Source organism: Tasmannia lanceolata, unplaced genomic scaffold (assembly GCF_043159265.1).
Source record: "Tasmannia lanceolata isolate RefF3 unplaced genomic scaffold, GAP_Taslan_0.1 ptg000008l, whole genome shotgun sequence".
Classification (NCBI taxonomy): Eukaryota; Viridiplantae; Streptophyta; class Magnoliopsida; order Canellales; family Winteraceae; genus Tasmannia; species Tasmannia lanceolata.
Window position 1 is genome coordinate 31551440 of NW_027518685.1, and position 16057 is coordinate 31567496.

The 16057-nt window shown below is 38.2% G+C and overlaps 3 protein-coding genes across 3 annotated transcripts; 1 reads left to right on the top strand and 2 right to left on the bottom strand.

Annotated features, from left to right (window-relative positions):
- Nucleotides 1–321: 321 nt before the first annotated feature.
- Nucleotides 322–13853, bottom strand: MRPL11 (mitochondrial ribosomal protein L11). Its single transcript, XM_077389242.1, has 2 exons — nucleotides 13510–13853; nucleotides 322–1025 (listed from the first exon to the last, which is right to left on the bottom strand). The coding sequence occupies exon 2, from the start codon at nucleotides 994–996 to the stop codon at nucleotides 529–531; it is 468 nt and encodes a 155-aa protein (XP_077245357.1). The 5' UTR covers nucleotides 997–1025; nucleotides 13510–13853; the 3' UTR covers nucleotides 322–528.
- Nucleotides 7069–7749, top strand: LOC143885191 (homocysteine S-methyltransferase 2-like). Its single transcript, XM_077389240.1, has 3 exons — nucleotides 7069–7181; nucleotides 7259–7479; nucleotides 7575–7749. The coding sequence occupies exons 1-3, from the start codon at nucleotides 7095–7097 to the stop codon at nucleotides 7732–7734; spliced, it is 468 nt and encodes a 155-aa protein (XP_077245355.1). The 5' UTR covers nucleotides 7069–7094; the 3' UTR covers nucleotides 7735–7749.
- On the bottom strand, nucleotides 11245–13486 carry LOC143885192 (Pentatricopeptide repeat (PPR) superfamily protein). The gene has a single exon (XM_077389241.1). It carries the CDS (start codon nucleotides 13101–13103, stop codon nucleotides 11397–11399), a length of 1707 nt encoding a protein of 568 aa, XP_077245356.1. The 5' UTR covers nucleotides 13104–13486; the 3' UTR covers nucleotides 11245–11396.
- Nucleotides 13854–16057: the final 2204 nt, after the last annotated feature.

Consider the following 16057-nt stretch of genomic DNA (forward strand, 5'->3'; position numbering starts at 1 on the left):
ATCCATTTGGTGAAAGGCTTGAATATAAGTATTTCCCCTAGCAAGGATGAATCAAAATAATGCTAGCTTTCACCAATAGGATAAACATATCAAATAATCTATGCTTTTAATTAAATCCCCTTTACCACTAATCGAGTTTTGTAACGCTCAATTGTTCTATGGAGCTATTATCTGTGGACACAGATTCACATGTCGAGTGAGACACGTCTATAAATATAGAGCGGCACAGTGCACGAGGCTTCCCACCATTGCGGGGTCTGGGAAGGCTAGATGTACGTCTATAAATATACATGCATATAAATTTACCAATTAGCAATCATAAATCCACAACAAGATAAATGTAGTATTCAATAAAGAAACTAAGAACAAACTAAGTTCAGATTTTTTTTACAGAAATCAGAAACATTCAAGGAAATCATTGATATCTAATAGAAACACAATCAGATATGAGTACAAAATCATCAGAGGACCACAAAACTTTGTTACCAATAAGCGAATAAAAAAAACGAAGAATTGCTTACATAAGGATCAATCGAGTTCATTCTCGACCTTGATCCCCATGGTGTTAGCAGTCCCAATGATGGACTTGCAGATTGATTCCAAGGACATGTACTGACAATAAGGGTCGGATTGCTTTACCTTGGCGATCTCGTAGATGTGTTTGAGGGTGATGGTGGAGGCGACAATGTGGCCGGGTCGGCTGCTGCCGGAGTCGATGCCAGCAGCCTTTTTGAGGTACCAAGTGACGGAGGGGGACCTGACAGTGAATTCGAAGGTGTTGTCTTTGAATGCAGTAATTAAGACAGCCATGGGAGTGTCGGGCTTGTACTTCTGGGTGCGGGCGTTGAAGTCCTTGCAGAAGGCCATTAGATTGAGCCGATACTGACCGAGGGCGGGTCCGACGGGGGGCGCAGGCCGTGCTCCGCCGGCCGGGACAGTGAGCCGGATTGTGGCGGCTACGGGACGCCGGGTAAGGATCTCTTTCAGTGTTGCCATGACAGAAGTGGACTAAGAAATCTACAAGTCTAAAACAAACATGAGATAATCAGATAACAATGCATTCATCAATGTTAAGCTATAATTGCAGACATCTCTTCAACACCCCGTGAAAGCACAACTTCTCTAGTTCTCTTCAGTTTTCAATTTGCAGTGGAAAAGAGACACCAATATGCAACAATGAACATAATATTACAAGACTTTGAGGTACAAAAATATTAATTATAGAATAGTTAATAATAAAAGGGTGAGTTCGTATGGTATTTAATTAATAGGATTAAAAGTAAATATTTTACACTTGATACGGCATAAAAATATTTTGGCATGCCCACAATAAGTTGGCAATTCTAGCAGTACGTTTACATTTGTAGAAAGGCTTGTTGACACGTGTAGACATGCGAGTCAGTGTTGACACGAGTCAACACTCTTGTCAGCAATAAATTCAAAATGTCGGGTAAATAATAGCGTTAGAGTAAATCATAGCATTGGACTTGTATTTAACCTGGTAGACCCGTTTGCAATCAGCCCTAACAAGAAGAAATTTTATTAATTTAACAAAGCGGCAAGTATTTATGCTTCCCTAACAAGTATGGCATACCATTGGTTTTGGAGCTGCATTACAGATAGAGAATCAAATTAGTTAAAACAAGATTATTAACTATGACCATAGTTGGCATGACCAAATCTGTGATGCCAAAAAGAGAATGCAGTAATAAGAAAAGCACGAACCTAAGGGACCATAGCAAGGTATTCGCATTAGATTCTTGTTGCATCTCTTGGCATAAATCCAATAGAGTAAAACCAAGGTAAAAAATATTCTGACATAAATTGAGACTGACACAAGCTTTTTCTTTAATGCATGGGGCAAAACATCAGGAAGAAAAATTGACCAAAGCAAAAAGAAATCGATGCAGATCTTGGACACGAAATTGTGAGGTATATGCCATCAACCGTGATTACATACAATTGATCTATGAGATTAAAGAATGGGAGATGATTTTTTCGCCCCCCTGTAGGATTATGCGCCCCCTTTTAGCATGATTTGACGTCAGAAAGCGTTAATGTCAGCCCACAATTCACGTTAGAGAGGGGGGGGGGGGCGCGAAAAAATCATCTCCCATACCTGATTCGTAACCGATGGTTGATAGCACATATATCAACAATCCAAGAAGTTTCATAAAGAATGACAAAAGATGTCACTCATTTGTTAGAGAAATATGTTGATAGTATATACTTTATAATAAACCCAAATCTGGCAATTGGAACTAAAGAGTGGTAAGGACACAAGCATGATGGATGGTAGGATTTAGACATCAAGGCACATGATTCAAAGGTATATATATCAAGTTGTGGGAGAAATCCTAAGATTTGGAAGTCAAAGAACATGATTCAAAGGTATATATCAAGTTGTGGGAGGAATCCCACAGCTTTGAGGTATTGGTCCTTAACCAGATGGAGGCCTGAAAACAGGAAAGTTGGGTTTATGGTTGCTTTTATCTCTATCCGGAGTCCCGGACAACCTCCACTACATCTGCAAGATGATGATTCGTTGGAGTAAAAAACATTATGCTAACTAAGGGTCTTTGGAGATTCTGAGATCTGGATGAAAAGAAGATAGCTTCTTGAAAAAGAGTATCTGGCTCAGAAAAAAGGTTTGAAAGATGATTTATAGCATCTTAGACAAACTTCATAGAAGTTCATACCCTTTTATGTCAAAATAATTGTTGCACCATAATCAGCACATCACTAAGGCTGGCATCTGCAATGTTTCACTCTAGTGCTCCCAAGCACCTCTGTAGAGACACTTTTCTCACCGCTACTCATGTTATTAACATGGTGCCATCACCCATAGATGTCAGCGTTTCAAAATATGAATTGAAAATTTTCAAATTACTCATTCATCAGATCATGGGGTTGTTTGTGTTATGTACAAGTCCTTGACACGAGCCAAAAGTTCTCTCCAAAGGCCATGCATCTTCATTTGTTATAGCGATGAGCAGGTTAGATATCAGTGTAATTAATTATCTGCAAACAAGGTTTTAATCTCACGCCATATTACGTTTGATGAGCTTAATTGTTATGATTATCCTCTAATTAGTCGTGAGATTAAGGGGCAATCAGCCATGCTGTACGGCTCAGAATGTTGGGCCACCAAGAAGCTGCATGTGCATAAGATGAGTGTAGCGGAGATGCGAAGGCTTAGATGGATGTGCGGCCGCACAAGGCTAGATAGAATTAAAAATGAAGACATTCGTAAAAAGGTGGGGGTGGTTCCAATTGAGGAGAAGATGAGAGAGCACCGCTTAAGATGGTTTGGACATATCCAACGTAGGCCTTTGGATGCTCCGGTGAGAAGAGGCGACTCGTGCCAAATTGATGGAGTAAAAAGAGGTAGGCGCAGACCGAAAACAACTTGGGTAGAAATATTGAGGAAAGACTTGATAGCTAGGAACATAACAGAGAACTTGACCTTGGATAGGATAGAATGGAAGAAAATGATCCACGTACAAGAACCCAACTAGAACCAGGATTAGAGCCGGGTAGATTCCTTTTACCTTCTTCATGAATTTTTTCTAAAGGATTCATTTAGCCGACCCCAACTAATTTGGGACAAAGGCTTTGTTGAGTTGAGTTGAGTTGAGTATTAAGGGGCAATCAGAAACCATTTCTATGCCTCCTTTTGCTTCACTTGCGGTGTCTAATAGCACAAGTCTTATGTATTCTTATCAAAATTATTATACATGTCATCACAAACATTATCACGCTTTGAATGTGCAATTTAGCAGCTCATCATCAGTCAAGCCTTCTTCCTTTGAAGAAATTGTGACAGATGAGAAGTGGATCGGTGCTATGCAAGAAGAAGTAATTGTTTTACATAAATGCCACTTGGCAAGAGGTGGTTCATCCCATAGATAAGAATGTTGAGGGATGCACATGGATGTATACGATAGAGCATTTTACATAAATGCCACTTGGCAAGTAGTGGCTCATTCCATAGATAAGAATGTTGTGGGATGCAAATGGATGTATACGATAGAGCAGAAATTTGATGGAACACTGGATAGATTCAAATCTAGACTCGTGTGGCTTGCACTCTTGTAGTCAAAGCAACTGAAGTAGGATCAGTCATAGCTCTAGCTAACATTTTCAAGCAGATGCTAGAATCAGATGGATGTGGAAAATGCATTCTTGCATGGACAAAAAACTACAAGAGAAGTGGCTTGGACAAAAAGAAACGAAGTGACTTCACCTCAAGGAGAAACTCTACATGGAGCATCCAGAAGGTTTTGAAGAAAATAACAAAGATACATATGTGGACAGACATAAGAAAACAACTTATGCTCTAAAGCAGGCCTAGAACATAGTTTGAAAGGCTGGAGCAAGATTTTCAGATACGTGGATACAAGAGAAGTGTATGTGACACTTTATCGTTTTCTAGACACAATAGATCAGGTATGGTTCTCATATTAGTTTATGTTGATGCTATCATTATTGATAAGCTAAAAAGTTGGCTTAAAGAAAACTCTAACATGAAGGATCATGGAGATTTCACTACTTTCTTGGTATTGAAGTGGAAAGAACAAAGAATGGAAAGAATCAGACATAGAAAAAGTATGATGTGGATCTTAGGGTTTCATATGTCGGATTGCAAGACTATTACGACACATGCAATTTACAATAAGATGTGTGGCATTCAAGATGGACAGAAGGTGATAGAACCCTAGATAAATATGAGTATGATTGGTGCACTCCAGTACTTGACATTTGAATGGCCTAACATCACTTATGCGATGAATCAAGTGTGCCATTTTATGCATGATCCAAGGCAGAACATATGCAAGAGGCTAATTATGCATGATCCAAAGAAAGAACATGTGCAAGATGCTAAAAGAAAAATTGATTGATGGTCAACTATATGGCCCCGGTCAAGAGAATCAAGTCAAATTGGTTGAATTGTCGAATGGTGATTGAGCGGGAGATCCTAATACTAGGAGATAAGTCACAACGTATTGTGTTCTTTTGAATGATTTTTTGGTTTCAGAGCTGTAAAAGGCAATGCATGGTTTCAAGATACAGTGGGAAGCTAAATATAAAACCATGGCTTCTACCAGTACTTGGATGATTTGGTTAAGGCAACTACTTCAGGAGATACATATGCTTTCAAGGAGATGCTTAAAGCTATATTGTGATAATCAAAGTGCAATTAAATTATCACAAGACCCGATGTTTCACCCCAAAACAGAACACCGAGATTTATTTCAACTTCGTCAGAGGAAAAGTAAAGAGTGGTGAGATAGCACCACGGAGTAAAGAGTGCTGAGATAGCTCCACTCTGTGTTGCAAGTAAAGACTGGGTAGTCGACATTTTGAGACATTCTCCTAAGTTGCTCGATTAAACTCCGTTCATGTACTTGTCTCAATTGCAGTGAATTAGTAGAGGCCCTCATATCAGCTTGACTTTAAAAATACATTTTTATATGGGGATCTTAGTGGGATATTTATGGAGCGACCAGTGAAGTGAATTTTTAGATATCTTAGAGGGACTGTGGATCTTGGATTGTTCTATAGATTTGGTCAGGATAAGAGAGTAAAAAATCAAAATATGTGGCTACTCAAATGCAGATTAGGCTAGAGACTCAGACACAAGCAGGTCAGTTTCTGGATATTGCATAGTGATGAATGATTGCCTGGTCTCATGGAGCAAGGTTTTTAATTTTGGATTTGCTCACCATCAAAATTGAAATATTTCGGCTTCGGTGGAAATTTTGGCCGAAATCATGTAAAATTAAGTTAAAATTTCGGTATTTTTAAAATTTTGGTGGAAATTTCGGCACTTTTGGTGGAAGTCTTTAAAATTTCAGTGGATATTTTGTAAATAAGTGTGGAAATCTTATAAATAAGTGTGATTCCGAAATTTCAGAACTTCAGCAGAATCCTGTTAAAAAAACTATTCATTGCATATTTCGTTTCGGTCTTGGCCCAAACCGAAATATTTCAGCCTAAATTCCAGATTTTGGCTGAAATTTAAAACCAGTCATGGAGTAGTAAGAAATAGAAGACAATGCCCATATCAAATGCAGAAGCTGAGTATAGAGAAATTCTCATAACTACTACAGAACTGACATGGCCAAGACACCTTCTTCAGGATCTCTATGTCAGGTCAGACACTCATGTGTTATTCTGTGGCAACCAAGGTGCTACCAAGTTATCACAAAATCCGGTCTTTCATGACAGGACCAACCAAGGTGCTGCAGATGTCTTCACCATAGTACTTACAATCGACCATCATGTCTTGTAGATCATGTTAGCTTGAGGGGGAGTGTTAGAAGTGGTTGTATTAAGTGTCGGGGGTATTTTGGTCATTTGAGCAGCCCCATATAAATAAGACTTACAACTTGTATTTCAACTATGATGTATGAATGGTTTAGACTCCATTACTTTTCTTTCCTCTCCTGTCTTCTCTATCTTTCAAAGTTCATTACTTTAATGCTATTCTTTACAATGTACTCTTTTGATGCTACATTTAAATATCATGTGTAGGTATAAATACAGATACCAAGATATAGATAAGCACACAAATGTGATTAATCAATTACAAAAAGGCTAGATTTGCATACAGGCATGGGTACCTTATTCAACACATTACATATTAAAAAAGTAAAAAACTCTGAAGGGTGTTAAAAGTATTGTTGCTATAGCCATAAAAAGACATAACATATGGGTAAAGAGCCAACACATTGTATCCAATAATAATATTGGTATCATATCTGTATGATCAGTTAAAGTCTTAGACATAATAGAAGTATCCAGCTGTCATAGTATTACATGGTCAACATGTCAGATGATATGGCTTTCATTCAGAGTGGTAACCTCACTGCCATTTTAAGGAAAATCACTCCTCAATGTCAGGAAAGTTGGCAAATCAGATATTTGGAAACGGTCTCACACATTTAGTTATTCAGGTCCATTTGAGTGCCCAATTTATTCTATGAATGTAAAATGTTGTTGATTTCTACATACTGAATTATCTCCTTTCTATTTTTCATTTCATCTTTGTTGTTTTTTTTTTGAAGAATTATTGAACTCATCCTCATTCTATGTTTTATTTGCACATGTTAATGAAACAGGTTCACCTAGATTACCTTGAAGCTGGTGCAAATATCATAATCACGGCATCCTATCAGGTACATGTCACACTTTTCTTTTGCAATCTTTTCAGTTTTCCCATTGTAATGGTGACTGGTCATGTTGTGGGAAGCAGGCTACTATTCAAGGTTTTGAGTCTAAAGGCTTGTCTAGGGAAGAAAGTGAATCTTTACTGAAGAGAAGTGTTGAACTTGCATGTGAGGCACGTGATATTTTTTGGGAGAGATGTACAGAGTGTGCCATTGGAAATGAAGCTGTTCCGAAACGGCGTCCAATATTAGTTGCAGCCTCGATAGGAAGTTACGGAGCATATTTAGCAGATGGTTCCGAGTACAGGTAACTTGGCTGGATTTTTTTCACCATTTTAGCTTCTCATGTGTCCTCCTTTTTACTCAACTTATTTTCCTTTATGACTTATTTAATTATTATAGTGGTGACTATGGCGAGGCAGTTACACTGGAAACTTTGAAAGATTTTCATAGGAGAAGAGTTCAGATTATGGCAGAATCAGGTGCTGATCTAATTGCTTTTGAGACAATTCCAAATAAACTAGAATCACAGGTATGTGCTAGTTGGCATGCTATCATTTAATTTCTTTTGTATGGTTTCACTTTTTGGTTATCCATATAGTTGGATTGAGTCTTAACCCAATGCCATATATTTTTCTCTCCAACTGTAACTCAATGCGTACAAGTGCCATATTTTGACTGCAAACTTTTTTCAGATGGGTTTTTACATGAAGTATCTTATAAAGTATAACAACTTCACTAAAAGCCCACTTATCAATAGAATTTCATGCCGAACCTTGCTTTATTTCAACCACTTCATATAATTCCTCATGCCCAAACGAGTAAAATATATTTTAAATAACAAAATTACCCTTCCGACCTCTCCCTCTGGACAATTTGTAGCATGAGAAAAAAGCCTTGGGAATCACGAGACGAAGAAGCAGCTGCAAAAGGCCAATTGCCATGTTTCTCTCTTTTACGAATTCCCTTCCCATTTCGTATTTTTTTGGATGCTAATTACATTATGTTAAAGCTTAAAAGATTAAATAATGCCATCTCCATCAGCTTAAGCTTTTGGAATAACTTGTTGTTTCACATGATATCAGAGCAAAAGGTCCTAAGTTCAAACTTCCCTGATGTCAAAAATCCACATGCAATGGTCAACCCAAAAGTGGGGCCACATGTGCCACGTGTAAGCCAACCCTAGAAAGAGGGGCCACACATGAGGGGGAGTGTTAAAGTATAAAAGATTAAATAATGCCATCTCCATCAGCTTAAGCTTTTGGAGTAACTGTTTGTTTCACACATTAAAAAAGGGCAAAGCGGAGCATACAAGGAGACTGAGGGGATCTTAGAACAAAAGAAAAGCAAAACAAGAGCCAAGCAAAAACTACAAGAAAACTACATAAACCAGAGATCCTTAGGGTGGAAGAAAATAAAAAACTTAGCGAATCACTAAACATGCATAATTTCAATGTCATGACCCTCAATCAAATTGTGAATCTCCTCACCCAATTTTCTGATTTCCATGGGTAGCTGAAGTTTTCTATCACCCATCTAACAACATTAAGGGAATCCTCCTCCTCAATGATGAGGTGATCAAGTAAGATCTGGTCCACATGGCAGATCCCCAAAAATAAGTGCTTCCAATTCCGCCTCTTTGGAGTCTTTCTCACCAATGGGCCCCAAGAAGGCCCACCTAATCTATGCCCATGAAATTTCTCCATGCTCGTTATGAAAGTCTCCTTTAAACTCCTTTTTAATCCCCCCCCTTTGAAACTCATTTAAAACCTTCATCAAATTAACTTTAACACACTACCAAGTGTTCTAGAAGAACGCCGTCGTAAAACTATTTGGGCAAGGAGCCTCGCCATGATCCATAGAAAAATCACCTTCCTTAATTCCTCTTCATCAAAAACGCTTTCTAATCAAGTCCGAGCCTAGAATCCCACCGTAAAACTATTTGGGTCAGGAGCCTCGCCATGATCCATAGAAAAATCACCTTCCTTAATTCCTCTTCATCAAAACCTCTCTGTAATCAAGTCCGAGCCTAGAACCCCGTCATATAACTATTTGGGCCAGGAGCCTCATCATGATCCATAGAAAAATCACCTTCCTTAATTCCTTTTCATCAAAACCTCTCTCTAATCAAGTCCGAGCCTAGAACCTCGTCGTAAAACTATTTGGGCCAGGAGCCTTGTCATGATCCATAGAAAAATCACCTTCCTTAATTCCTCTTCATCAAAACCACTCTCTAATCAAGCCCGAGCCTCCCAAGAAATCCGATAGAAAGAAACACCAAGCTTTGGATGCTAGCCCCCTTCACAGCAATATAGCTTTCTATAATAATTAATAATGGCACCCTCAATAATCTCCTTATCTTTCCCCCTAAAAACCATCCAACAAGATACCATTGATTGAATTCCTGCGACTCTAGGGGAAGCCATTTTGTGGGAAAAAGTGATATTTCTATCCCATTGAGCCACAACGTTTGGGATCGTTGTCTCCTTCCTATTCTCTTCAGAAGCAAAAGATTTTCTAGCTCTAGAATTAATTCTACGCTTTTGTTAATGAAATATTCATCAATCTGTCCCCTTTCGGCTACCATATCCATGGCCATGAGATTAGCTCCAGCCTCCTTTCTTTGCTTAACTGATTCGAAAGAGCAATGAGCCGATCACACCACTCTTAAGAAATCCATGAGAAAAATATTCATCAATCTGTCCCCTTTCGGCTACCATATCCATGGCCATGAGAAAAATCACCTTCCTTAATTCCTCTTCATCAAAACCACTCTCTAATCAAGCCCGAGCCTCCCAAGAAATCCGATAGAAAGAAACACCAAGATTTGTTGCTCAGAGGGAGATTGGTAAAGTATGCAAGCTGAAGAAAGCTATTTACGGACTTAACAGAGTCTGTATACATGGATTGATAAGTTTAGTCAGGTAGTTATGGATTTTGGCTTCCGCAGAAATCATGTTGACCACTCAATTTTACTCATAAGCAAATGTCAGGCATAGTGTTATTAATTGTTTATGTTGATGATACTATTATCCCTGAGTGATGTAAGTGGAATAGATGCAACCAATAAGTATCTGAAGCAACATTTTCATGCTAAAGAGTTAGGACAGTTGAGATTATTCTTGAGTATTGAAGCCTTTAGGGGGTCACTTGAGTCTACACATACTTTGTCACGAGCATGTGCACTAGCATCAGACATTAACCTGAAATGTCCAAAGTAGCAACCTTGATGAATCAAATGCATAGTACATCTATGTAGATATCTTACAACGTTTTTTTTTTTCATTTTCTTCATCTTCGTAGGACATATCTTATAATGGCAATTATTCTATTGTATATAACACACACACACACACACACACACACACACACATGAAAGAATGATATAATAAATTATAGGACAGTGATAAATCGACCCCCAAATATCTTTAATCGACCCCCTATGTGTCTTTCTCTCTCCTCTGGGTTAGAGAAAGAAAGAGGAGAGAGATAGACACGTAGGGGGTCGATTTAAGATATATGGGGGTCGATTTATCACTCCCCTAAATTATATTGAGAAATATAATTAGGAAACATGTATGAAAGCTACAACACAAAAAGAAACAGATAGGGTTTTGCTTGATTCCTATGTCGGCATGTAAGTCCAACTTTTATATCCTATGCGGCACTTCTTTTGGAAACCAGCGTATCCTTGTCAAAATGGACCAACTTTTGGAGATGGAACACTACATGATTTCAATGAGGAATTGAATATAGTTCTTTACATTCGTTTATTTTTGGTAAGTGAATTGGGATTGAGCCCAAGTTTATTACATTTCTTAGTTACATAAGAATTACAATTACTCTAATATTTCATTGGGAATATAAGAAATGACCCAAATGGAAGTTTCAAAGTGAGAAGCAATAGCGTATAAGGAGAGCCTGCAGTAAAGTTCTAAACTATGGTGCATCGAACATCTCATGAAATTTGATAGTGCATATTCGTCTTCTGTCGAGGGCAATAATTTTCATCCATATTTATACATCCACAGAAAAAATCTCACATTCCAATACTCATATTCCATCACATACATAACTCAAAGAAGAAATAGGGCAGATTTGAACTTTTATATACATTTCTTAATACAAAGATCTTGATTCCTGAGACCAATATGGAAATAATACCATGCCGTGAAACACTGGCATAACAGAGGGAAAAAATTAAACAACAACGGATAAACAAAACTATGTAATCTGGAGTTTGACAGATAGTCGAGGGTGGTGACGGGATTGTTTCATAGTTTTTGCTTGTTCCATCAATTGTTGTATTAATTCTTTCGTTGTTCCCATGTTCTTCCTTTCAAGTTCCTCCATTAGCATATCATAAGTGTGGTGCTTTGGAAGAAATCCCTTCAATACCATTTCCTTGAAGAAAAAACATGATTGCACCAATTTCCCATTCCTACATAGCCCTTGTATCAGAAGAGTATAGGTCCCAAGGTCAAGACTAATGTCCTTTCTAAACATATCATTCAATAAATAACAAAGAACTTTCATCATTTTCCTTTTACAGCACATTTTCAGTAAGGGCGAGTAGGTTTTAAGATCAGGCCTGCAGGAGCTCTCTTTCATTTTTTGAAGTAACTTTAGAGCATGCACTTCTTGTGAATGCTCGCAAGCTGCAGAAATCATAGTATTATATGTTGTAACATTTGGAAAAATTCCACGATTAGACATCTCATCATATATATCCTGGGCATCCCACAACCGACCCGCTTTACCTAGAATATAAATCAAAGAGTTATAAAATGATGCATCGGGAGCACAATCATTCTTTTTCATTCTCTCAAAAATCTGCAAAGCTTCTTGAATTTCCTTTGCCTTTCCCAAAGAATGCATTATGATAGTATAAGTCACAACATTTGGAGGGCAGCCCTTGGCCTTCATCTCATCAAGAATAGCATCCACCTTCCGAAAATCTTTGTCTGCACAGTATGCTTCAACCAAACTAGTGTAGGAAATTACACAAGGATGAAACCCATAATCTTTCATTTCTTCCATATTCCATTGAGCCTCATCTAGATGCCTAAATTTGCACCATCCATGTATCAATATATTAAAAGAATGAGCATTAGGAGCAATACTACTCCTCAGCTCTACAAACACTTCTCTTGCATGCTCAACACTACGTTCCTTGCACAAGGTATCCAATAGCACATTCATAGCTGAAGTGTCCTTTATTACACCAAAACGCTCCACACCATGAAATGTCTCTATAGCATCTTCCCACCTTCCAGCACCAGCAAGCCTTCTCATGATCTTACTCATTGTCACCAATGAAACCAAACCCCCGGATTTAAACATTTCCTCAACAAAAACCCACATGATATTAAATTGTTTTGACTTTCCTAGAATGTCAACCATTGCGTCGTACAAATCAGCCGAATGTATATAACCCTTTTGCATTCCGGCCCATCTAAAGAAACCGATTGCGGGAATCCAATCATTGCTAAACCTCTTCAATATTTTCTCAACCAAAGTCTTAGAAACATCAAATTTGCAACAGTCCAGAGCTCGAACGACTGCCTCGGGGGTAGTAAACCTACTGTTTAGTAACATACTAATTTCATCAATACAACTATCGACACTTTTACTACGCACGTATCTAACATCAATCTCATGATCATGAACTCTAAAATTACCAACCCCAGATGGAAAATTGCTCCCACTTGTTGGGAGCACAAAATCATCTTCCAAATCTGCTGTATAAAATTTCTCACTCCGAGGGAGTTTAATCCAATTGGGGAGTTCAGGTGATTCAATCGTGTTACAGAAACCATTGAACAAACTGTACAACACTCCAACATGCCTAATGATACCATTACACTCACCGATGGTTTTTTGCAACCCACAGTGCCAAAAACCCTTAAAAATTCTGGGTTTTGCAAGCATTATGAATCAAGAAAGCAGTTCCCAACTACTGCTAATTTAAATTTTTTTAGGGTTTTAGTAATCAATAATCATGAAATGGGCAGATGGGTTATTAGGTCTTCTTCGGATGACAAAATCTCTATTCATTCGACCACCAAAGAGATAGAAATTTCGGAACGCATTATCAGCCCCAAATAAAATACAAGGTTCTATTTCCCAAAATCACAAACAAATTCGAATTGGGTAGAGACCCAGAACCAGTGTAAACATGAAAATCACAAGAAGTATAGAAATTTCGAGGTTTCAAACGATTTTCTCAGCAAGAACTTCATGAAAGAAATAAACACAAAAATTAGGGTTTTTGAAGTTTCAGCCACCAAAAAACGTAGAGAGAGAGAGAGAGAGAGAGAGAGAGAGAGAGACTTACTGAGACGTAGGTTTTTGAAGTTTCAGCAGGCCACCAAAAAACGTAGAGAGAGAGACAGAGAGAGAGAGAGAGAGAGAGAGAGAGTTACTGAGACGTAGGTTTTTGAAGTTTCAGGCCGAGAGAGAGAGAGAGAGAGAGAGAGAGAGAGAGAGAGAGAGAGAGAGAGTTACTGAGACGTAGGTTTTTCAAGTTTCAGGCCGAGAGAGAGAGTTACTGAGACGTAGGTTTTTGAAGTTTCAGGCCACAAAAAACGTAGAGAGAGGGGGAGAGAGAGAGAGAGTTACGGAGACGTCGAAAGCTTCTTCCTTTAAGAAATTAGGGTTTTTAGATTTGGGATTTCTTTCGATCATCGTAGGGTTAGTAGAAAAGGGTTATTGCTGCTCAAATCAACGGATCTGTTGAAGCCACGTGGCATGTGTAGTCTTAGAAAGTGCCTGTTAGGAAAGAGGCGCAGTGATATATTCCCTCCCTTTTCTTCCCCGAGCCATCTCCCTCTAGTTAGGAGTGTAAATGGATATTCGGAAATTCGATTACCGTCCGCATCCGAACCCGTTTAAAGTGAATATTATCCGAATCTGTTTCAAGCGGATATTATCCGAATCCGTTTATGAGATATCCGGCTCTTAGCGGATGCGAATCTGGTAAATGGTATATCCGATCCGTTTAACATCCGAATCCGAGAAGTAAATCCTTTTGGTAGGAAATGAAGTAATCTCTCATTTTAAGGGAATTCTTGGAGTTTGACATGGCTTCTTTATGAAGCAACAAATGTGGGTTGTAGAGTAATTTCGAGGGTACTGCTGATGGATTAAGAGTAATTTCGTAAGATTTGGGAAACCTGCTGAATTTAGATCTCTCAAGATTTTCTCTTAGTCTTGCACTTCGGGGTTATTTTAGACATTTCCAAACATATCATATTTAGTCCCTAAGTTGTGTCTAAGAAATCTTGAGTCCGTTCATAAATTTTCGAAAATCTGTTATTTTTAGAATTTCTCAAGGTTTTCCCTAGTCTCGCCAAATTCTAGCACCTCGGGGTAATTTGGTCTTTTCCTGTGTAATTCTTTTGATCCCCGAAATATGTCTGAGAGATTATGAATGATTTCCTGAATTTTGAAAAACCTGCTAAATTTAGAATTTCTCAGGAGTTTCGCTTAATTTGGAAATTCTAAGTGTTGAGGGCATTTTGGGTATTTTCAGGGGATACCAAATGATCCTGTTTAATATTGCTCACCGAAAGGACCCAATTTTAAAAGTTTCTATTTTTTAAGTTTGACCACAAAGACTTTCCATTTTTAATTTTTCCCTTTAGGGGTGAACCAATCTGAGGGTATTTTGGTCGCATTTGAATGTCTAACAGTCAAATAGGGGCATTTTGGTCCGAAAAGTTGTTTTACAAAAAAGATGGTCCGATCATGTGTGAGGGATGCACCATAAATGTCAAATGGGTTGGGTCCATATATAGAATGTTGAATTTAGAAAGATTTTATTGATTTTTTACGGAAAAACCCGAAACCCGTGTGAAATGGCCCATTGGGCTAAAGCCCGCAAAGATGGAGCTCATGTGGGTTCACCCATATGGGTCAACCACCATGGTGGGCAGCCCATATGGTTGACCCACATGAGTTGAGCACCCAACCTTGATGATGTCACAATGGTGACATCATATTTGTGAAAAGAAAAATAAAAAGAATAAAAAATGAAAAGAAGGAAAGAAAGAAAAGAGGAATGATTGCTTAAAAAAGTTTTCTTCCAAAGAAGCAATGTGGAATGAGAATAGCATGTCTTGATTGACAAGAAATTAAGATTGGAATCAAATCCAATTTGGAAATAAGAAAGAAAGAAAGTAAGAGGGGAAAATTGGAAACAAGCCAAAAAGGGAGCTCTCACATTGGAAATTACTATTTCTCTCTTAACCCTAGTTTTTTTTTGTATAAAAATCAAAGCAAAATATCCTAGAAAAGATTGGAAAAAATCCAAATTCGTCATTTTTCTCTCTCCTCCCAAGAAATTTTTTTTCTCTTTCTTTAAGTGCGATCTCTCTCTCAAGAGTTCTTGACAAAAAAGGAATTTTTGAATTCCTTCTTCTTCTCCAAGGCATCACTGTAGACACCCCATTTTGACCGTGCCCTAATCCCTTCAGTTTGAGCAAAACCTCATCAAATGATTGAGTTAGGGTCCTAAATTTCACCCTAAGCTAGTTTAGAGTCCCAGCTAGCTCCCTGCAAAATTTCGTCGAATTTCGAGCGCGTTTGCCCAGCGAACGAGATGGGAGAATGTCCTTAGTGTAAACAAAAAGGGGGGTGGTTTATCCTGAATGAGACGTACTCGAGCCAAATAAGACAAGGATGGCGGGCGCGCCATATCATTTTTCCGTGCGCTTATCAATTTAGAGTGCAGATATCAATTTTTCGATTTGCCTATAAGTAAGAAATTTCGTTCATTTTTTAAGGGGAAGGCATCTGATTTTTTCCCCAAATCAGCGAAAATTAGAGAGTTTTCCCCAAATCCTGAACCCTAATTTCTTTTTTTTTTTTCGATTGATCTCCGG

Bases quoted from the DNA above. Each gene is read 5' to 3' on its own strand.
- MRPL11 (XM_077389242.1), bottom strand. From the start codon at position 996: ATGGCAACACTGAAAGAGATCCTTACCCGGCGTCCCGTAGCCGCCACA.
- LOC143885191 (XM_077389240.1), top strand. From the start codon at position 7,095: ATGTTTTATTTGCACATGTTAATGAAACAGGTTCACCTAGATTACCTT. The intron at 7,182-7,258 runs GTACATGTCACA...TGTGGGAAGCAG, and splicing joins TAATCACGGCATCCTATCAG to GCTACTATTCAAGGTTTTGA. The intron at 7,480-7,574 runs GTAACTTGGCTG...TAATTATTATAG, and splicing joins GCAGATGGTTCCGAGTACAG to TGGTGACTATGGCGAGGCAG.
- LOC143885192 (XM_077389241.1), bottom strand. From the start codon at position 13,103: ATGCTTGCAAAACCCAGAATTTTTAAGGGTTTTTGGCACTGTGGGTTG.